Below are 17361 nucleotides of genomic sequence, written 5' to 3'. Positions count from 1 at the left end.
TGATAAATTTGACTAAAATTAAGAACTTCTGTTCACAAATGAAACCACAGAGCTAAAAGACATTTCAGAATGGGAAAAGATATTTACAATTTTAGAACACTGAATGTATGTAGAAGCAAAATATATAGAGAATCCTTACACATCATTAAAGATTTTTTATTTTGTTTATTTGACAGACAGAGATCACAAGTAGACAGAGAGAGAAACACAGAAAGAATCCAACAGAAAGACCTTTTAAAAATTCCTGAAGAGGCAATTTACTAAAGAAGAATTTCAAGAGACCAATGATATGAAATGTGTTAAACTTATCAGTAAAAAGGGAGATGCAAGCTAAAACCACACTGGACTATACTATACATTCATCAATTGGAAAAAAACCCAAGCATGACAATACCATACGTTAGGAAATGTGCAATCATAAGAGCTCTTATATACTGCTGGTGGGATTGTAAATTAGTTAACTTTAAAGAAAAGTTGAAAATTTGGCAGCTGAAGACATGATGTCTTAAGATCCACTCCTCTCCTAGTCCTAAAACACAAATAATGTTTAGAGTAGCTGATTGTAATGGTCAAAAACTGTAAACAACCCAAATGTCTATGAACAATAGAACTGTTAAATAAACTGTGGTATATTCATATAATGAAATGAATCAATTCTGACTAAAGCAACACTATGTATGAATCTTAAAAGTGAAATGCTCAAGAAAAAAGACTTAGAAGAACATATATAGTAACGATTCCATGTATATAAAATTCAAACTCAAGTAAAACTAAACTGTATGGTGGACGATACTCTTGGATAGTAAAACTATGAAAGGACATGAAGATATTGTGGATACAAAGAGATCTGTGTTGGTAGTGCTGTAGTTCTTGATCTGGGTAATGGTTCCATGAAAGTTCACTGTTGGAATGTACACCTGCAGTTTGTTACATTATTTGTGATAATGACAAAATAGTAACTTCTAGGCATATCTATCTATCTAGGTATAAGTGGACAGATGAATAAAAGAAATAGACAAAGAGTCCCTGAAATACAAACTAACATAAATCAGAACTTATTATAGAATAGGCAGATAAAACAATGATGAATGAATCAGCTAAATGATGACGTGGCGCTAAAATGTGTGTGTGTGTGTGTGTGTGTGTGTGTGGGAGGGAGGAAGGTTAATTGATTTGACTCTTAATTTATACCTTATTGCAAAAGAAACTTAAAAAGGGTTTAAATGGTATAAAACAAATTACAGAAGATTAAAAAAAACAGGTTAAAGTATTATAAAATTTGTAGAGGACCATCAATTTTCTAAAATCGGAAATCACAATAATCACTAAGGAGCTACAAACACATTGAAAATACATATTAAAGATGCCAACGCAAATTAAAATTAAAAAAGTAAAAGCACCTTCTGGAAATGGGTAAATGATTTTTTATTTCATAAAATCCATAAAAACTGAGTGAAAAAAATAAGAATAGTAGTAGATGAAAAGGGTAAAACTGAGTAGTGAGCAAGTTAAAGACAATAGCACCATTAGGATGAAAATATCCATTCTCACTAGTATTCAATATAATGACATGAAACAATCCAGTATACCAAGAAATTTATTAGGGATGATAAAGGCATTAAAGTTACATATGGGAAAAAATGTCCATATTTTTTAGAACTATATACTGAGATTATGCAAAGGTGAAATGACATGGAGTCTTGGATTTATCCAAATTACTTAACCATGGCAAAGCACTGACCTCCTGGCTGCTCCCTGAATAAAGCCAATGCACACCTGCTTCAGGATCTTTTACTGTCTGGCTTCCTCCCTCTGGAATGTTCTTCCTTCCAGTAAACACATACAATAATTTACTGCTGTACTTCTTTGCGTTTCTGTCAAAATGTCACCTAACTGGAAAAGTTTCTCTCTCCCTATCCTATAAAATAGCATCCTCTATCCCCTTTCTCTACTCTTCCTTTTTAGCACTTACTATTACATGACATATATTCATTTATTTTTGTACCTCTCTCCGCATAGGAGAGTAAGCTCTGGGAATAGAGATTTTGCATTCATTGCTGTAGTATCAGTGTTGAGAATAGTGCTAGGCATACAACAGGTACTCAGTAAACATATACTGAATGAATGAATGTGCTCTCCTGTTTAAACTCCTTTATACCAATTCTGTTTATCATTGCCAGCTCTAAGTTCTCAGTGGAGGCAGAGAGCCTTTATTTCCAACATTCTAAAGTTAATGACAGGCACACTCAAATCTCCCTCTATGACATCTATACAGATTAATTTCTATATCCTAATCCCTTATTTTTTCTGAGCTCCCTACTCCCAACCTCTCTTATGATGGTTCTACTTTATAGAAATTATATATAGATGTCTTCTCATGCCCCTATTAAGCTATACATTCTGAAATTGCTTATTTCTTTTTTAATCTCTGCGGTATCTAGCAGAGTACCTCATTCAAAAAAACAGTAAATGTTTGCTATAAGTATGAAAAGTTTGTTATAAGTATAAGTGTGTTATAAGTATGAGCTACTTTATCTAAAAAACCCTAAAGAAAATAAGCCTTTGTCAATATAGAATAAAAATCTATGTCAGGAGACAGTGGTGCTTTTTTAAGATTAAATACAAAAGAAGATGAGAAGTGATGAGGAATTAGATCCAAAATATGGACAGAAAGGAATATCATTAGAGGGGGTAGAGGAGGTCACTGGCTGGTTAGAACTGGGCAAGAATAAGAGGAACTGGAAAGAGGTATAAGAGGAGAAAAGCATGTCGAGTGTTAAATAAGGGGAAAAGGTAAAGTTCATTTGAAAGCTCATGCTGAAAAGGCTTACTTGCATACAAGGGGCCTAAAGCTTTTAAGGGGAGATTCCCAGATAGCACCTCAAAGGTGCAGTCCTTCCACTGACCAACTCATTACCTGCTATGCCTCACTTACCTGGCCACTGGTCTCTTGTTAGTTCTCTGTCAACCAACCAGGGCTCCTTCCCCTGCTCCAAGAAGGAGATCACATCTGGTTTAGAAACAGAATGTCCTGCTTACAAAAGAAGTAATGAGATAAGTTTATGATGAGAATATCCCAGGATTTAAATTTAGTCCCTTCATTAAGAAAGAGTCAAAGAAAGGTATATCAGATTTATGAAACATAACAGAGGACTTGACAGTTCCCCCATAACTCAACACAGCTCTTTTTTCTAATGCTACAATATTAAAAACATTCTTCTAAGCACAGGATGTCGAAATACCTACTTGAAGGGTGGGTATTTCACTTGGGAGAAAGTAGATCTTCTAAGGGCAGAATCTGAATTATTATGGACAGACGTCCTTACCCATTGAAACCAGGTGGCTGTAATTCTCCAACATCACATCTCTGTATAAATCTCTCTGATCATCATTCAGGCATTCCCACTCCTCCTGAGAGAATTCTATGGACACATCACTGAACATCACTGACTCCTGGAACAACAACCATGTATATGACTTGATTAATAAAAAAATGTGGGTTTTTTTGTGAAGGGAGGAGAAAAGAAAAGAATAAAGGTAGAAATGAAAAACAACAAGCATATAGAGTGGGGCTAGATGTTTGGGACACAACTGGAGGACTGGGAACCTATCAGCCAGAATGGTCTTGTGTTTCCATGTTCATTCTGTTTCCCCCTGATAAAACTGGGAAGGTACAAAATCCTGTTAAGAGGGGTATCCCAATTACATGAAATAGTATATACAAATGGCTAGTATAATACTTCCCATACAATAAGTCATCAACACATGTGATCCTCTTTCTCTCTCATCTTTTCCCCAATAGCTAGGAGTAAAATTTCAGAATAAGGGATAAAGAGAGGATATTAAAAGTACCCAGACCGTAGATCATATAAAAGACATGAAGAGTCAGAAAGGCAATGAGGTTCTCAAGAACACTACTAAAAATAAGAAATGACAAGAACAATTCTTCAATATGGTGATGGAGAAAAGAAATACTGACCTAGATTACATAACTAAACTATCATTCTGTTGTGAGGGTTGAAAAAGACATTTCTAGACATAAAAGGACTGCAGCACAATTTCTTAGGAAACTACCAGAAGTGCTACACCAAAAGGATGGGAATAAACCAAAAAAGAGGAAGACGTATTGAAGAGATAGGCATCTCAGGTAAACAAAAAAGGGGAAGTCTTGGGAAAGGTATGCAGCAGGTCCAGAGAGTAATCAGACCAGTTGGGAGCAGGAAAAGGGGAAAGGGGGGTGGCAGTCTCCACACTCAAAACAAATGATGTGTCTGACCAGAGGGAAAACATGGACAACTAAGCAAATGGGGAAAAAAAGCAATTAACTCCAGGAAAAATGAAAGGTTGTAATAGGACAGCGGTATGAGCTGGCGTAGCAAAGAGCAATATTTGCAGTCATAATATTCTGTATACTACTAATTTGACAACAAACTGTAATATAATTAATAACAATCAGAGGAAATGAAGGGTGCAATACAAGACTATAATGTCCCTTCCATTCTGTAGTAAGTCAAGAGAGTAAAACTGATTCAGCAAAAGATAGCAATTAAACCATATTTAAGACAGTTGAGTTGCCTTTTAGGGATAGGACTGGAGATGAGGCAAGATTGGAACAGCACTACTTCACTTGTAAAATGCATAAAATGACTTTAAAAAACATTTTATCTTAGAAAATTAAATTTGCATGAAATTCAAGACTGACCTTTCTCATATCACACTATTATATAATAAGAGGTAATTCCTTGTTACAACAAGTTCTTTTTTTAAAAAGATTTTATTTATTTATTTGACAGAGAGTGAGAGATCACAAGTAGGCAGAGAGGCAGGCAGAGAGACAGGGGGAAGCAAGTTCCCCAATGAGCAGAGAGCCCAGTGAAGGCCTCCATCCCAGGACCCTGAGATCATGACCCAAGCCGAAGGCAGAGGCCTAACTACTGAGCCACCCAGGGGCCTCAACAAATTCTTTTTATAAGCATTTTTTTTTCACTGAATAATATTCTATTATATGGATATAAAACAAGTTTTCTTTTGTTTTCAGACACTGAGGTTGAAGGTGATTTTTTAAAGAGCTCCCCAGATTGGCCCAATTTTACTCATAACAACCCGTTGTTCCAAATTCCCTTTGTTCTTGTGCTATAGGAAAGTGATGGAAGATGACCCAGATTCACACAACATTACTGAAGTCTATTTATCATGGATGATCTGGTGAAGTGTCAGAGCTTTCTACTAACCAGGAGTCATAGCCCCAAATGTGAAAGGCCCATACACCAGGAGATTTTCCCACATATTACGACTGAAATCAAGCAAAACCATTCCTTACGTTTTCCTCTTTGAAAACCTAGGTCTGTGGTGGTCAGGGCTTTTCCCTATGAGGTGCCCCTAATTACTTATCTCCATCCTATCTAATCACTGCCCAAGCAAATTAGATTCATTAACAAATGGAGAACAGATTTCTGTTCTATCAAGATTTCTGGCAGAAGTCTAAGACAGAAGATGCTGAAGGACTTACTAAATGAGTGTGTAAATTGCTTAAAAGAATACAGAACCGAGAAGGGCCCTGGAGTTGTTTATGAAGAAATGGGGATCAGGTTCCTGAATGGGGACCATGTTCACCAGGGTAAAAGTTTTTTCCAAACCTGGTCTCAGCCAGACCATTTCTACATTATGTAATTAGCAATCTCTTTGCAGGAACAAATAAGGATTCTTGAAGAAATCCATAAGCAATTTTCTTTTTTTTTTAATTTTTTTTTAAAGATTTTATTTATTTATTTGACAGAGAGAGATCACAAGTAGGCAGAGAGGCAGGCAGAGAGAGAGGAAGGGAAGCAGGCCCCCTGCAGAGCAGAGAGCCCGATGTGGGACTCGATCCCAGGACCCTGAGATCATGACCTGAGCGGAAGGCAGCGGCTTAACCCACTGAGCCACCCAGGCGCCCCCATAAGCAATTTTCTGATGGATTTTAATCTGAATAAGACCTCTTCAGAGAGACTTGTTATCCAACCACTTGGTCCTCTGTTACATGTAATTTAAAAGTATAAAAATCTTCAAGCAGGCTTTGTTTTTTCCAACAATGGTTATAGAACCACTTCTTTTTCTATAAATATCTCCACTGAGAGACTTTATTTTAAAAAAAGATTTTATTTATTTATTTGACAGAGATCACAAGTAGGTAGAGTGGCAGGCAGAGAGAGAGGAGGAAGCAGGGTCCCCAAGGAGCAGAGAGCCCAATGCGGGGCTTGATCCCAGGACCCTGGAATCATGACCTGAGCTGAAGGCAGAGGCTTTGACCCACTGAGCCACCCAGGCGTCCCCAAGAAAGACATTTTAAAATATTTTTCTATTATGTTATGTTAGACACCATAGAGTACATCATTGTTTTTTGATGTATTGTTCCATGATTCATTGTTTGCATGTAATACCCAGTGGTCCATGCAATATTTGCCCTCCTTAATAGCTATCACGGGGCTCACCCATTCCCCTACTGCCCTCCCCTCTAAAACCCTCAGTTTGATTCCTGGAGTCCAGAGTGTCTCATGATTTGTCTCCCTCTCTGATTCCCCCCACTCCATTTTTCCTTTCCTTGAAAGGCATTCTTTTAATTGACATACTGGAGACCTTTTTCTTTAGAGCAAGGGTAAGAAAACTTTGATATTGACATTGCTTTTAACTAAACTATCTGAAAGTTGTTTTCTTTTTTAAGCGCCAAAAATATCATGATGAGGGAAGCAAATATTTACATATTACTAGAGGTAAAATGATTCTATTTGAGCAAAAGGAAACAGCATCTCACCTGAGCCATGGCTTTGGTATTTGCAGAAAAAGGCTGGTTGTCCTCTGGGCTCTTCTTGGAAAAGGGCAAAGCTGGAGAAGACAAAAGAACCTAAGTAAGATCCCACTTGCCTCATAGCTCCCAGAGTGATCATTTTCCTCTGCTCACTCCACACAAACACTTGAGGGGTATCAGTGAGAAAAATGAAAAATCTTTCAGTGAGGGAATCAGTGAGAAAAATCTGTCATTATCCCGTATTCTAGAGACCTTAGTCTTACTGGAGGAGGACAGATTTCAATAATCTGATATGGTTTGGAGAATACAGAGTACATATACACACTAAGATACAATTTTTTTTTACACAAATGATAGCATATTATACTCACTGTTACACATATTGCTATTTTTACTTAATTTGTCTTGACTTGGATCCCAATTAGTACATTCAGAGCTACCTAATTCCCTTAGCTACATTTATTTCATTAAATGGATACACTTTAATTCATTTAACCAATCTCCTGCCCAGGACCATTTGGATTGGTTCCTTTCATTATAACAAATAATACTGTAATAAATAATAAATATCCTTGTATATAGATCATTTACCTTTATATGAATTCTGAATAACTCCTAAAAGTTGTTATATACATTTTAGTTGGGATATACTTTTAAACTTTTAAAGCAGTTCTTAATGATCTTGGATTGTACAATCAGGTCTCAGGTCCTGACCAAGAAACAACTCGTTGAAGAACCAGATCTTCTAATCTTGCCCAGTTTGAGAAGACTTTTTGAGGTTAATGAATCTTATCTTAAGAAAAGTGAAATCCAGAAAAGCAAACAAAGCAAGATTACAAAAACTTTAGGAACACATTTAAATAAGCACAGCAATAGGAAGAAATTTAAAAGTGTAGAAATTGACTAAATCTTTATCATTGATGCTTTAGAATGTTTTAAGTGTAGTAATAGAATCCGTAATAATTGCATATATTTTGTATGTTTAAGATGTTTACAATGTCCTAAAGAATGTTATACTAAAATACTAATAAAAGTCTAAATTGTTTAAGGGGGAGTAAATGAATTTGAGATCAATACTGAAATGTTTAATAAAATGTGGGTTTTTTTTTTAAATTGATATGTATTAGATTTAGGTGTCTCAGTTGGTTAAGCATCTGCCTTTGGCTCAGGTCACAATCCCAGAGTCCTGGGATTGAGTCCCAAGTGGGGCTCCCTGCTCAGTGGGGAGTCTGCTTCTCCCTGTCCCTCTGCTCCCCTCCCCTGCTTCTTCCAGCCCCCCCACCCCCATTCCCTGTTCCACCCTCCTTGTGCACACTTGCTCTCAAGTAAATAAATAAAATCTTAAAAAAGAGTAATTGCATGTAAAATCCACTGCCCAGGAAGTAGAACCTTGTTACCAATTATTTAATGGGTACTTCTACCCCCAAACACTCACTGCATTCCCTCAGGGATATATTTCAGGAAACAAAAACCAAAATAATTCACAAATGTCTCTTCTTTAAAATCTGAAAGCACTTGGGAGTGCCTGGGTGGCTCAGTGGGTTAAAGCTTCTGCCTTCGACTCAGGTCATGATCCCAGGGTCCTGGGATGGAGCCCCACGTTGAGCCCCACGTCGGGCTCTCTGCTCCACGGGGAGCCTGCTTTCTCCCCTCTCTCTCTGCCTGCTTCTCTGCCTACTTGTGATTTCTCTCTCTGTGTCAAATAAATAAAATCTTAAAAAAATAAAATCTGAAAGCACTCCTTTAATATTTTTATTATTACTATTTATTAAGCTCTTAGTACTTTTAAAAAAATAAACCAACATAATCTATTGTGTGCCAGGCATTGTGCTAGATACTAAAGAATCAACAGTAATCTAGGAAGACCTGGAAACAGGACTCCTTCTCCCATACTTCTCACTTTAAGTCCCCCTTTCTGATTTCTCATAATGGCCTTTCCTTGGTTCAAGGGACATCCTCAAGTGCTTCACCTTCCAGGTAGAATGGGCAGGAACATTCTTACTTCATTAGTCCATACTGTTTGTTACACTCCCAACCCTTTTCACGTTTGCTCCTACAGCATATCCTCTCTGGCTGAATTCTTGCCATCTAGAGATCTGTTCCTCCCTTGTAAAGCCAATGATCTCTGTGGCCAAGACTGGAATATGCTCGCAAAATAACCATACCTCGGGTATGGAGCACTGCCAAAAGACAATACTACAGACAAGAGAGTCCTTTGAAATCTAATAAATAAAATTTTTGAGAATTTTGTACTCTCACAAATAAGCCGGTCTTTTAATAAAATATGTCTAAATTATTTCCAACATATCCTGAAAATTTCCTGTATGTTAATAATTGCATTTGTCTGTTAGTTAACAGAGACCTGAAAAGCACTAATTTTTCTTATATAATGAGAAGGCTAGATGTAGGTAGTGGTTGCCCTTGGCCTCCAGGATTGTTTTAGACACTGTATCTATCGTCCAAGTAAAAATTGCTAGACATGGTTGGAGAGAAAACCAGAAAACAGAAGCAGAACTGTGGACAATTCAGATATTACAACTGGCAAACAAGTAATTTAAAATAGCTATAATTAAAATGTTAAAAAAATTTTAAATATAGGCAAATGGATAAAATGAAAGAATTAAACAGAACTGAAATCTATAAAAAAGAATCAAATAGACAAACTAGATCAGTAAATTAAGAAATCAGGAAGTTGGGGCACCTGGCTGGCTCAGGGAGAAGAGCATGCAACTCTTGATCTTGGGATTGTTGAGTTTGAGCTGCATATAGGGTATAGAGATTACCAAAAACACTAAATAAAATAGGTATGCCTGGCTGGCTCAGTTGGTTAAGTATCTGTCTTCAGCTCAGGTTATGATCCCAGGGTTCTGGGATTGAGTCCCGCATTGGGCTCCTTGCTCACCAGGGAGTCTGTTTCTCCCTCTGCCTCCTACTCCCCCTTTTTGTGTGCTCTCTCCCACCCCTGACAACTAAATAAAATCTTTAAAAATAATAATAAAATAAAATAAACTTAAAAAAAAGAAGAAATTAAGAAGTCACTGTATGGCTTTAACGTGAGACCAGACAAGCAAAAGACAGAACTACTGAACTCAAAGACAAGTCAAAAACAAAAACAAAAACAAAAACAACCCATACCAAGTGCAGAGGAAAAACAAAACAGAAAGAACAGAAGTGACATAACTAAAAGATGAACCATATATGTAAGTGGAGCCTCCGAAGAAGAAAAGAGATTGCAAAATAATTAATATCTGAACTGATTAACTGATAAAAAGCCTCAGTAAGAGTTTCAAGAAGCTCAGCAAACCTAAATAAGAAGTAAAAAGGAGGGGCACCTGGGTGGCTCAGAGGGTTAAAGCCTCTGCCTTCGGCTCAGGTCATGATCCCAGGGTCCTGGGATCAAGCCCCGCATCAGGTGCTCTCCTTGGTGGGGAGCCTGCTTCCACCTCTCTCTCTCTCTGCCTGCCTCTCTGCCTACCTGTGATCTCTCTCTCTGTCAAATAAATAAATAAAATCTTTAAAAAAATAAAAAATAAAAACATAATCAAAGAATACTAATAACTTTATGCTATTAAATTTAAAAGCTTATATGAAACACATAAATTCTTTTAAAAAAAATTCCAAAGTGGACAAAACAAAAAACCTGAAACATCTGAAGAAGTCAATTGGTTCCATAGTTTAAAACTTTTCCAGGGTGAGGGGTGCCTTGGTGGCTCAGTGGGTTATAGCCTCTGCCAAGGTCCTGGGATCCTGGCATTGGGCTCTCTGCTCAGCAGGGAGCCTGCTTCCTCCTCTCTCTCTGCCTGCCTCTCTGCCTACTTGTGATCTCTGTCTGTCAAATAAATAAATCTTAAAAAAATTTTTTTTTTCCAGGGTGCATGGGTGGCTCAGTCAGTTAGGCATTTGGCTCTTGGTTTCAGCTGAGGTTATGATCTCAGGGTCCTGAGACTGAGCCCCAGTGTGGGGCTCTGTGCTCAGCATGGAGTCTGCTTGGGATTCTTGGGATTCTGCTTGGGATTCCCCCTCTTATCCCTCCCCCTTTGCTCCTCCCCCTGCTTAGGCCTCTCTAAATTAATAAGTAAACTGGGGCACCTGGGTGGCTCAGGTCATGATCGCAGGGTCCTGGGATGGAGCCCGGCATCTGGCTCCCTGCTTGGAGGGAAGACTGCTTCTCTCTCTCCCACTCCCCCTGCTTGTGTTCCCTCTCTCACTGTGTCTCTCTCTGTCGAATAAATAAACAAAATCTTTAAAAAGTAATAATAAAATAAGTAAATAAAAATCTTCCTATCAAGAAAATTTCAGGCCCAGACACCTTCACCAGCAAATTCTTCCAAATTTAAGGAAAACCTTTAGTCTTATATGTAGTGAATAGAAAAACAGTGAACTCCTCCCAACTCATTTTATGAGGCTAATATAAGCCTGATGAGAAAACAAAGACATTAAAGAAAAGAAAATTATGGGCCAGTATTTTTTATGAACATACATGCAGAAATCCTATAAAATATCAGATCTAACCCAGTCAAATTCTTGAAAAGTTTAATACATTACAGACAAATAGGTTTTACTTCATGAATGAAAGGCTGGTTCAAGATATGAAACTTAAGATAATTTACCACATTAATGATAACAGTAAAAAAATATGATTGAGAAAATGCATTTGCCAATTTCAGCCCTCATTATTGTAAAAATCTTAGTTGAGAACTTCCTCAACTTGATAAATAGCATATACAGTGGGCCTTTTGTAGATGCTAGATACAAGGACGATAAACAAAAAATAACCATACTTCTAGCAACAGACAACTGCAAAATGAAAGAAAAATGTAAAAACCATGTACAATTTCAACAATAAATGTCAAATACCCAGGTACAAATCTAACAAAAGATGTGCATGGAAAACTACAACAAACCGTTGGGAGAAATTAAAGACCTTAACAAATGCAGACATACACCATATTTATTAATTGGAAGATTCAATATTGATAGGATGGCAGTTCTCCCCAATTCAACATATAGAATCACACACAAAACCCCAAAAAGGATTTTTCATTTTTTGTGAGAATTAACAATTTGATTCTTTTTTTTTTAAAGACTTAATTTATTTATTTGACATAGAGAGACACAGCAATAGAGGGAACCCAAGCATGGGGAGTGGGAGAGAGAGAGAAGCAGGCTTCCTTCCAAGCAGGGAGCAGGAAGTGGGGCTCTATCCCAGGACCCTGGGATCATGACCTGAGCCGAAGGCAGCCGCTTAATGACTGAGCCACCCAGACACCCCAACAAGTTGATTCTGACATCCCTTAAAAGGACTTACAAAAGCCAAGACAGTCTTGAAAAAGAAAAGAAAAAAAGTTGAAGGACTAATACTATAGATTTCAAGACAGTGCCACTGACAAAAGATAATAAAACAGAATATAGTCCAGAAAGAGGGCCACATATATGTCACCTGACTTATGATAAAAGCCTCCTATATTTCAGATGGCCAAGGATGGTGTTTTCAATAATACCATACACAAAAACTGATTCAAGGTGGACCACAGACTTAAATATGAATGCCAAACCTATAAAGCTTCTGAAAGAAAATAGAATATCTTCAGGAACTTGGAAATAAAGATTTCTTTTCGAGATACAAAAGAAAAAAAAGCACTAATCACAAAGGACAAAGGGCTAAAAACCTTCTAGGAAAATGAGAAAAGATACACATAAGCGTAAGAAAGTACTCAAAAATGATGCCATGTTAAAAGGACACAGGAGCTAATTTGAAGGAGTTCCTAATGGCCAAATCTGGGACAATTTTTTTTTTTTTAAAGATTTTATTTATTTATTTGAGAGAGAGAGACAGTGAGAGAGAGCACGAGCGAGGAGAAGGTCAGAGAGCGAAGCAGACTCCCCATGGAGCTGGGAGCCCGATGCGGGACTCGATCCCGGGACTCCAGGATCACGCCCTGAGCCGAAGGCAGTCGTCCAACCAACTGAGCCACCCAGGCGTCCCAAATCTGGGACAATTTGAACAACAAAATATATAACAATAATAATGGGTTAAAACTCACAGAGTACAATAAATACCCAGGAGTTAATAAATAGTTGAATAAACACACAAGGAATAAAGGATAGCTCTTTACAGAATTTAAATTAATAAGTATAGAAAGAATGATGAAAAGAGAAGATCACCACTAGATAAACATCACAGTAATAATTGTTACAGACAAGAATGATCAATGGATGGTAAAATTAATGGGTGAAAATTTGATAATAATAGTATTTTGTTTTAAAGTTTAAGTAATCTCTATACCCTGAACATGGGGCTCAAACTCATGATCCCAAGATCAAGAGTCACATGTTCTCTGAGTCATCCAGAAACCCTCATGAGAACAGTATTTTTGCATAGTCTCAAAGCATCTCTGCACAAGATACTTATTAATTAAAAAGAGAAAAATGGTAGTTTTACGAAGGAGAAACCTGGCAGATACCACCTTAACCAAGTGATCATAGTTAACCTGCCAGTAAGAAATATATTGATAACATTATATAACACACTGAGAAGAACAGAAACATAATTTCTGTGATCTTTTAGCCAAAAAAGTCTGGTCTAAATTTAACTATGAGGAAAAAGCAGACAAATATAAATTGAAAGACATTCTACAGAATAATTGGCCAGTACTCTTCAGAAGTATCAAGGTCATGAAAGATAGAAAACACTAAAGAACTATGTCTGATAGGAAGAGATCAGACAATTAAATCAATGTGGGAATCTGCTGTTGGATCCTGGAAAAGAAGAGGTTGCTGAGAAGACAATTAGCAAAATTTCGATAAGTTCTGTAAATTAGTCAAAAGTCTTATATCCATGTAAATTTTTCCAATTTTTATCATTGTACCAAGGGCACCTGAGTGAAGAATATATGGGAATTCTTTACACTATATTTTTGATATGAAAATAAAGTTTTTTAAAATGAAGAAAAGAAATTTTTAAAGGACAGTGGGCAAAAAGACCTAAACAGACACTTTAAGAAACAGGATATCCAAATGGCCAATAAACCTCTGAAAAGGTGCTGAACATCATTACCCATCAGGAAACAAAAGTAAGAGTGCAATGAAATTCCACTATACAACCACCAGAATAGTTAAAATAAAAGACTGACAATATCAAACAGATGATGAGGAGCAGCTGAAACTCTCATATATTGCTGGATGAATTGGTACCACCACATGACAGATTGGTAGTCTCTATCAAATATATGCCCACTATATGATCTAGCAATTCCACTCCTAAGTATTTAGCCAAGAGAAAGGTGTTTACATGTTCACCAAAAACATAAAATGTTCATAGCAGCAATACAATCTGTAATAGCCCAAAACTGTTAACCATCATGTGTCCATCAATACTGTAAGCAATTAATAAATTACAATATAACCCCATATGTAATGAGAACTAAGTACAACAACATGGATGAATCTCAGACAAAAAGTGGAAGAAAAGAAACCAGGCATAAAAGAGCACATGCTATACAATTCAATTTATATAGAAGTTCAGGAATGGGTAATTGATGGTGACTTCTGAACAGGGATTGTGGGAGAAATAACTGGGAAGGGGCATGAGGTAATCTTCTCGAGTGCTGGCAAAGTTCTTAATGTTCATTTAGGAAATTGTGATAGAGCTCTATTCTTAAGATTTGTGTACTTTATATATGCTATATCTCATAAAGTGTTTTAAAAAAACTATCACAGCCATGTTTTGTTAGGGACATGGAGCAATGAGATGTTTCAAACATTGCTGTGCTGCATAAATTTGTGCACCCATTTAGGTAATCATTTTGGTACTATTTAGTAAAGTGCAAGATGTCATATGACCCAGAAATTCCATTGTCAGGTAGATGAATTCATGTACATGTATCCTCTGTAAAAGAATGCTGTGGCAGCACTGTTTATAAAGTCAGAAACTAGAAATAGCTCAAACGCCTATGGTTAGTTGAAGGGATGAATAACTGGTATACTTCGAAGGACAGACTATAATATAGCAAAGAAAACAAATGAACAACTACTATATATGATAATTCCCCAAAGTATAGTTCTACAAATAAAAACAAAAGAAAAAAGACAAAATGATAGCATTTGTTAAAGTTTAAAAATGAGGGAAAACTACAGTATGATACTTAGGTAGACCACTAAATGAAAAAAACTCATAACGTTTATCCAGTCACCCAACCGTAATCACACGAACACCACGGGGACGTACAGCTAGAGGTAACCGACCACCAAAGCAAAAGGACCACACACCCAGGGCCTCAAATGGTCACATGAGCACGATCACACATTTACCAAGAGGACATTCAGTCACAACCGCATTGCCACAAGCACATGACACCTGCAGATCGTCGCACAGTCACAATCACATTAACCACAGATAAAACCACATAGTATTCACAGGTACCCCCACCTGTAATCTGCCGCACACCGTCAATGTCGCACGATAGCACACCCTTACGGGGACAAACGCTGTATCACATCCACCGAGTCACACACTCCCCACAACCTCATACACAATGCCGCACGTGTTCCCAAATCACATACACACACCACCGTGTCCCCTCCAATCATACCAGAACAGTCACGGGCTCCCAGACTGGGCTGCACACTGGTAATCACTGGAAGCACACACTCACCATAGGAAAAGATAGTCACAACCACACGATTATTCACCACATACCACTAGATACAATCCTACAGTTTCAATCTAACTTACCCCGCAGTACAAAGCCGAGCCTCCGGCTCCGCCCTCTCCTGCGTATCCTCACCTCAGGCCTTCCAAGCTTCCAAAAACAGCAGCACGCCCCACAGTGCTGCAACTGTTGCAGACCTGTGGGTCCCGCCAGCATGTGACTTTCAGGCTGAATTCACGCGAGAATCGCAATGACGCTACGGAGTCTTCTGGGAAATGTAGTAAGAAAGTTACCTGTGGCGAACAACATGGCTCCCGGTCGCCTGGTTTTCTGTCAGGGGTTAGCTGCAGCCCCGCTTGCTTAAAGGATTGCTCCCCCTCATGGAACCGCGCACCGGAGGCCACGCAGAGCCTGGTTCAGCCTTAGGCAGTGGCTTCCAAGGAAGGCCATTCCGACGTGTTTGAAATCGGGTTCCTTCTCCGACCCACCGTATTATCCCCAGGATACGGGCTCAGGAAGAGGAGGGCTAGTTTGGTTTAGGTAAGATAATTCGCTCCGTTGAGCCTTCTGGGAAATGTAGTTCGGAGCGGAGAAAGCGTTGGATGGGCGGTTTGAAATTCGTCTTGTTTCTTCCCAGCTTGTGCCTGGCTGCACCCCCAAGAGACTTCTGGGAGTGTCTCTGCGTCCAAAGATGCGCAGGCGGCCTGGGTCGCTTTTTTGGCCTTTGTTGGGGCGTTAGTTTGGCTTGCGGTTTCTCAGCGCGGAGGAGTTGTGGGACCGGAGCTTGGGAGACTGAAAGCTGGGGTGGCCGAAAAGAAGGCGATTAGAAACTTACGGTGGGATTGGGGAGGAGAAGGCGGGACTGCTAAACTTGACACGGGGTTGTGGAGGCCAGAAGGGAGAGGTTTCCGAGGTTACGAAGAGGGCTGGTATTTTTCTGTGCTACTAATTTCTGTATGAAAGTCAGGGCCTGAGGACGATGATGGGGCGATGAGACAGCTTTTGCAGGAAGCAAGTAGTGAGATTCACGGTGTGTGTGATTTAGAATGTTGCGGGTCGTAGAAAGAGGGAGAAATGGGACAAGAGAGAGAAAGAGGGAGAGAGAGAGAGAATGTAACGGGTTATTTAAATAAGTATCACTGTATGTATGACTGGGATGCTATCTCGGAGAGAAATGGCTGAGCCACAATGGTAAAACAGTAACAAGGATATATTTTCCTAGGACTTTTTTTTTTTTTTTTTTTTTTGATGGGAGAAAGTTTACATAATTGAGCTAAAGCTTGACTTTTGTCATTATTATAATAATGTATTGTTATTATTGTAATAAAGAGTAGCATTTTTATGGAATTGAAATAAAGGTAGCATTGTTTTTTTTAAAGAGAAAGGCTGTTTGAAAGGAGCTTTTTTTTTTTTTCTTTTTTAATGGGGTGCTTGCTCTTGCTTAGCGTACACACCTTAGAGACAAAGCAATTCAGGCTTTTGTGTTCTTTTGAGTGTCCTGAGGGAGGGGTGTAGGTCTAAGCGAGCTGAGTTATGAATTTCTGGACTAAGGAGTCAAGAGGGAAGGGTAGTGTCGACCACGGCAAATGACAGAGAAGTGAATTCCCATTTTCTTAAGAAAAAACTGGTCTTAGATCAAGGAATGTAACTTTAAAGTTTCTCAAGGAGCCTACTCAGTTAAACTAATAATTACCTCTGGTTACCCCTAGGCCAGGTGGATTTTGTCGGTTATAAAAATAGGTTGCTCCTAATTACACCTAATTACAAAGGTGCTTTCTCCAAGTAATTTACTACAGTTGCTTTAACATAGTTTTATTATATTTTATTTTTTTGAAGATTTTGTTTTTAAGTGATCTACACCCATCATGAGGCCTGAACTCAAAACCCAGAGGTCAAGAATCACATATTCCACTGACTAAGCCAGGC

The 17361-nt window shown here is 38.2% G+C and overlaps 1 protein-coding gene across 2 annotated transcripts in view; it reads right to left on the bottom strand.

The window, feature by feature from the left end:
• ZFP14 (ZFP14 zinc finger protein) overlaps positions 1-17112 on the bottom strand; it is a 97588-nt gene extending 80476 nt beyond the window's left edge. Inside the window, exons 1-4 of one of the 2 annotated variants that reach the window (XM_044256497.1) lie at positions 15729-17112; positions 6791-6861; positions 3327-3453; positions 2936-3031 (exon numbers count right to left, since the gene is read on the bottom strand). In XM_044256497.1, coding sequence (XP_044112432.1) covers positions 2936-3031; positions 3327-3453; positions 6791-6861; positions 15729-15744 — 310 coding nt within the window. In that variant the 5' untranslated portion in view covers positions 15745-17112. Of the gene's footprint in view, positions 1-2935; positions 3035-3326; positions 3454-6790; positions 6862-15728 lie in introns of both variants that reach the window. The other variant, XM_044256498.1, reaches the window with a different exon arrangement.
• Positions 17113-17361: the final 249 nt, after the last annotated feature.

This window comes from Neovison vison, chromosome 7 (genome assembly GCF_020171115.1).
Source record: "Neovison vison isolate M4711 chromosome 7, ASM_NN_V1, whole genome shotgun sequence".
Classification (NCBI taxonomy): domain Eukaryota; kingdom Metazoa; phylum Chordata; class Mammalia; order Carnivora; family Mustelidae; genus Neogale; species Neogale vison.
This window is presented reverse-complemented; position numbering and strand designations above follow the sequence as displayed.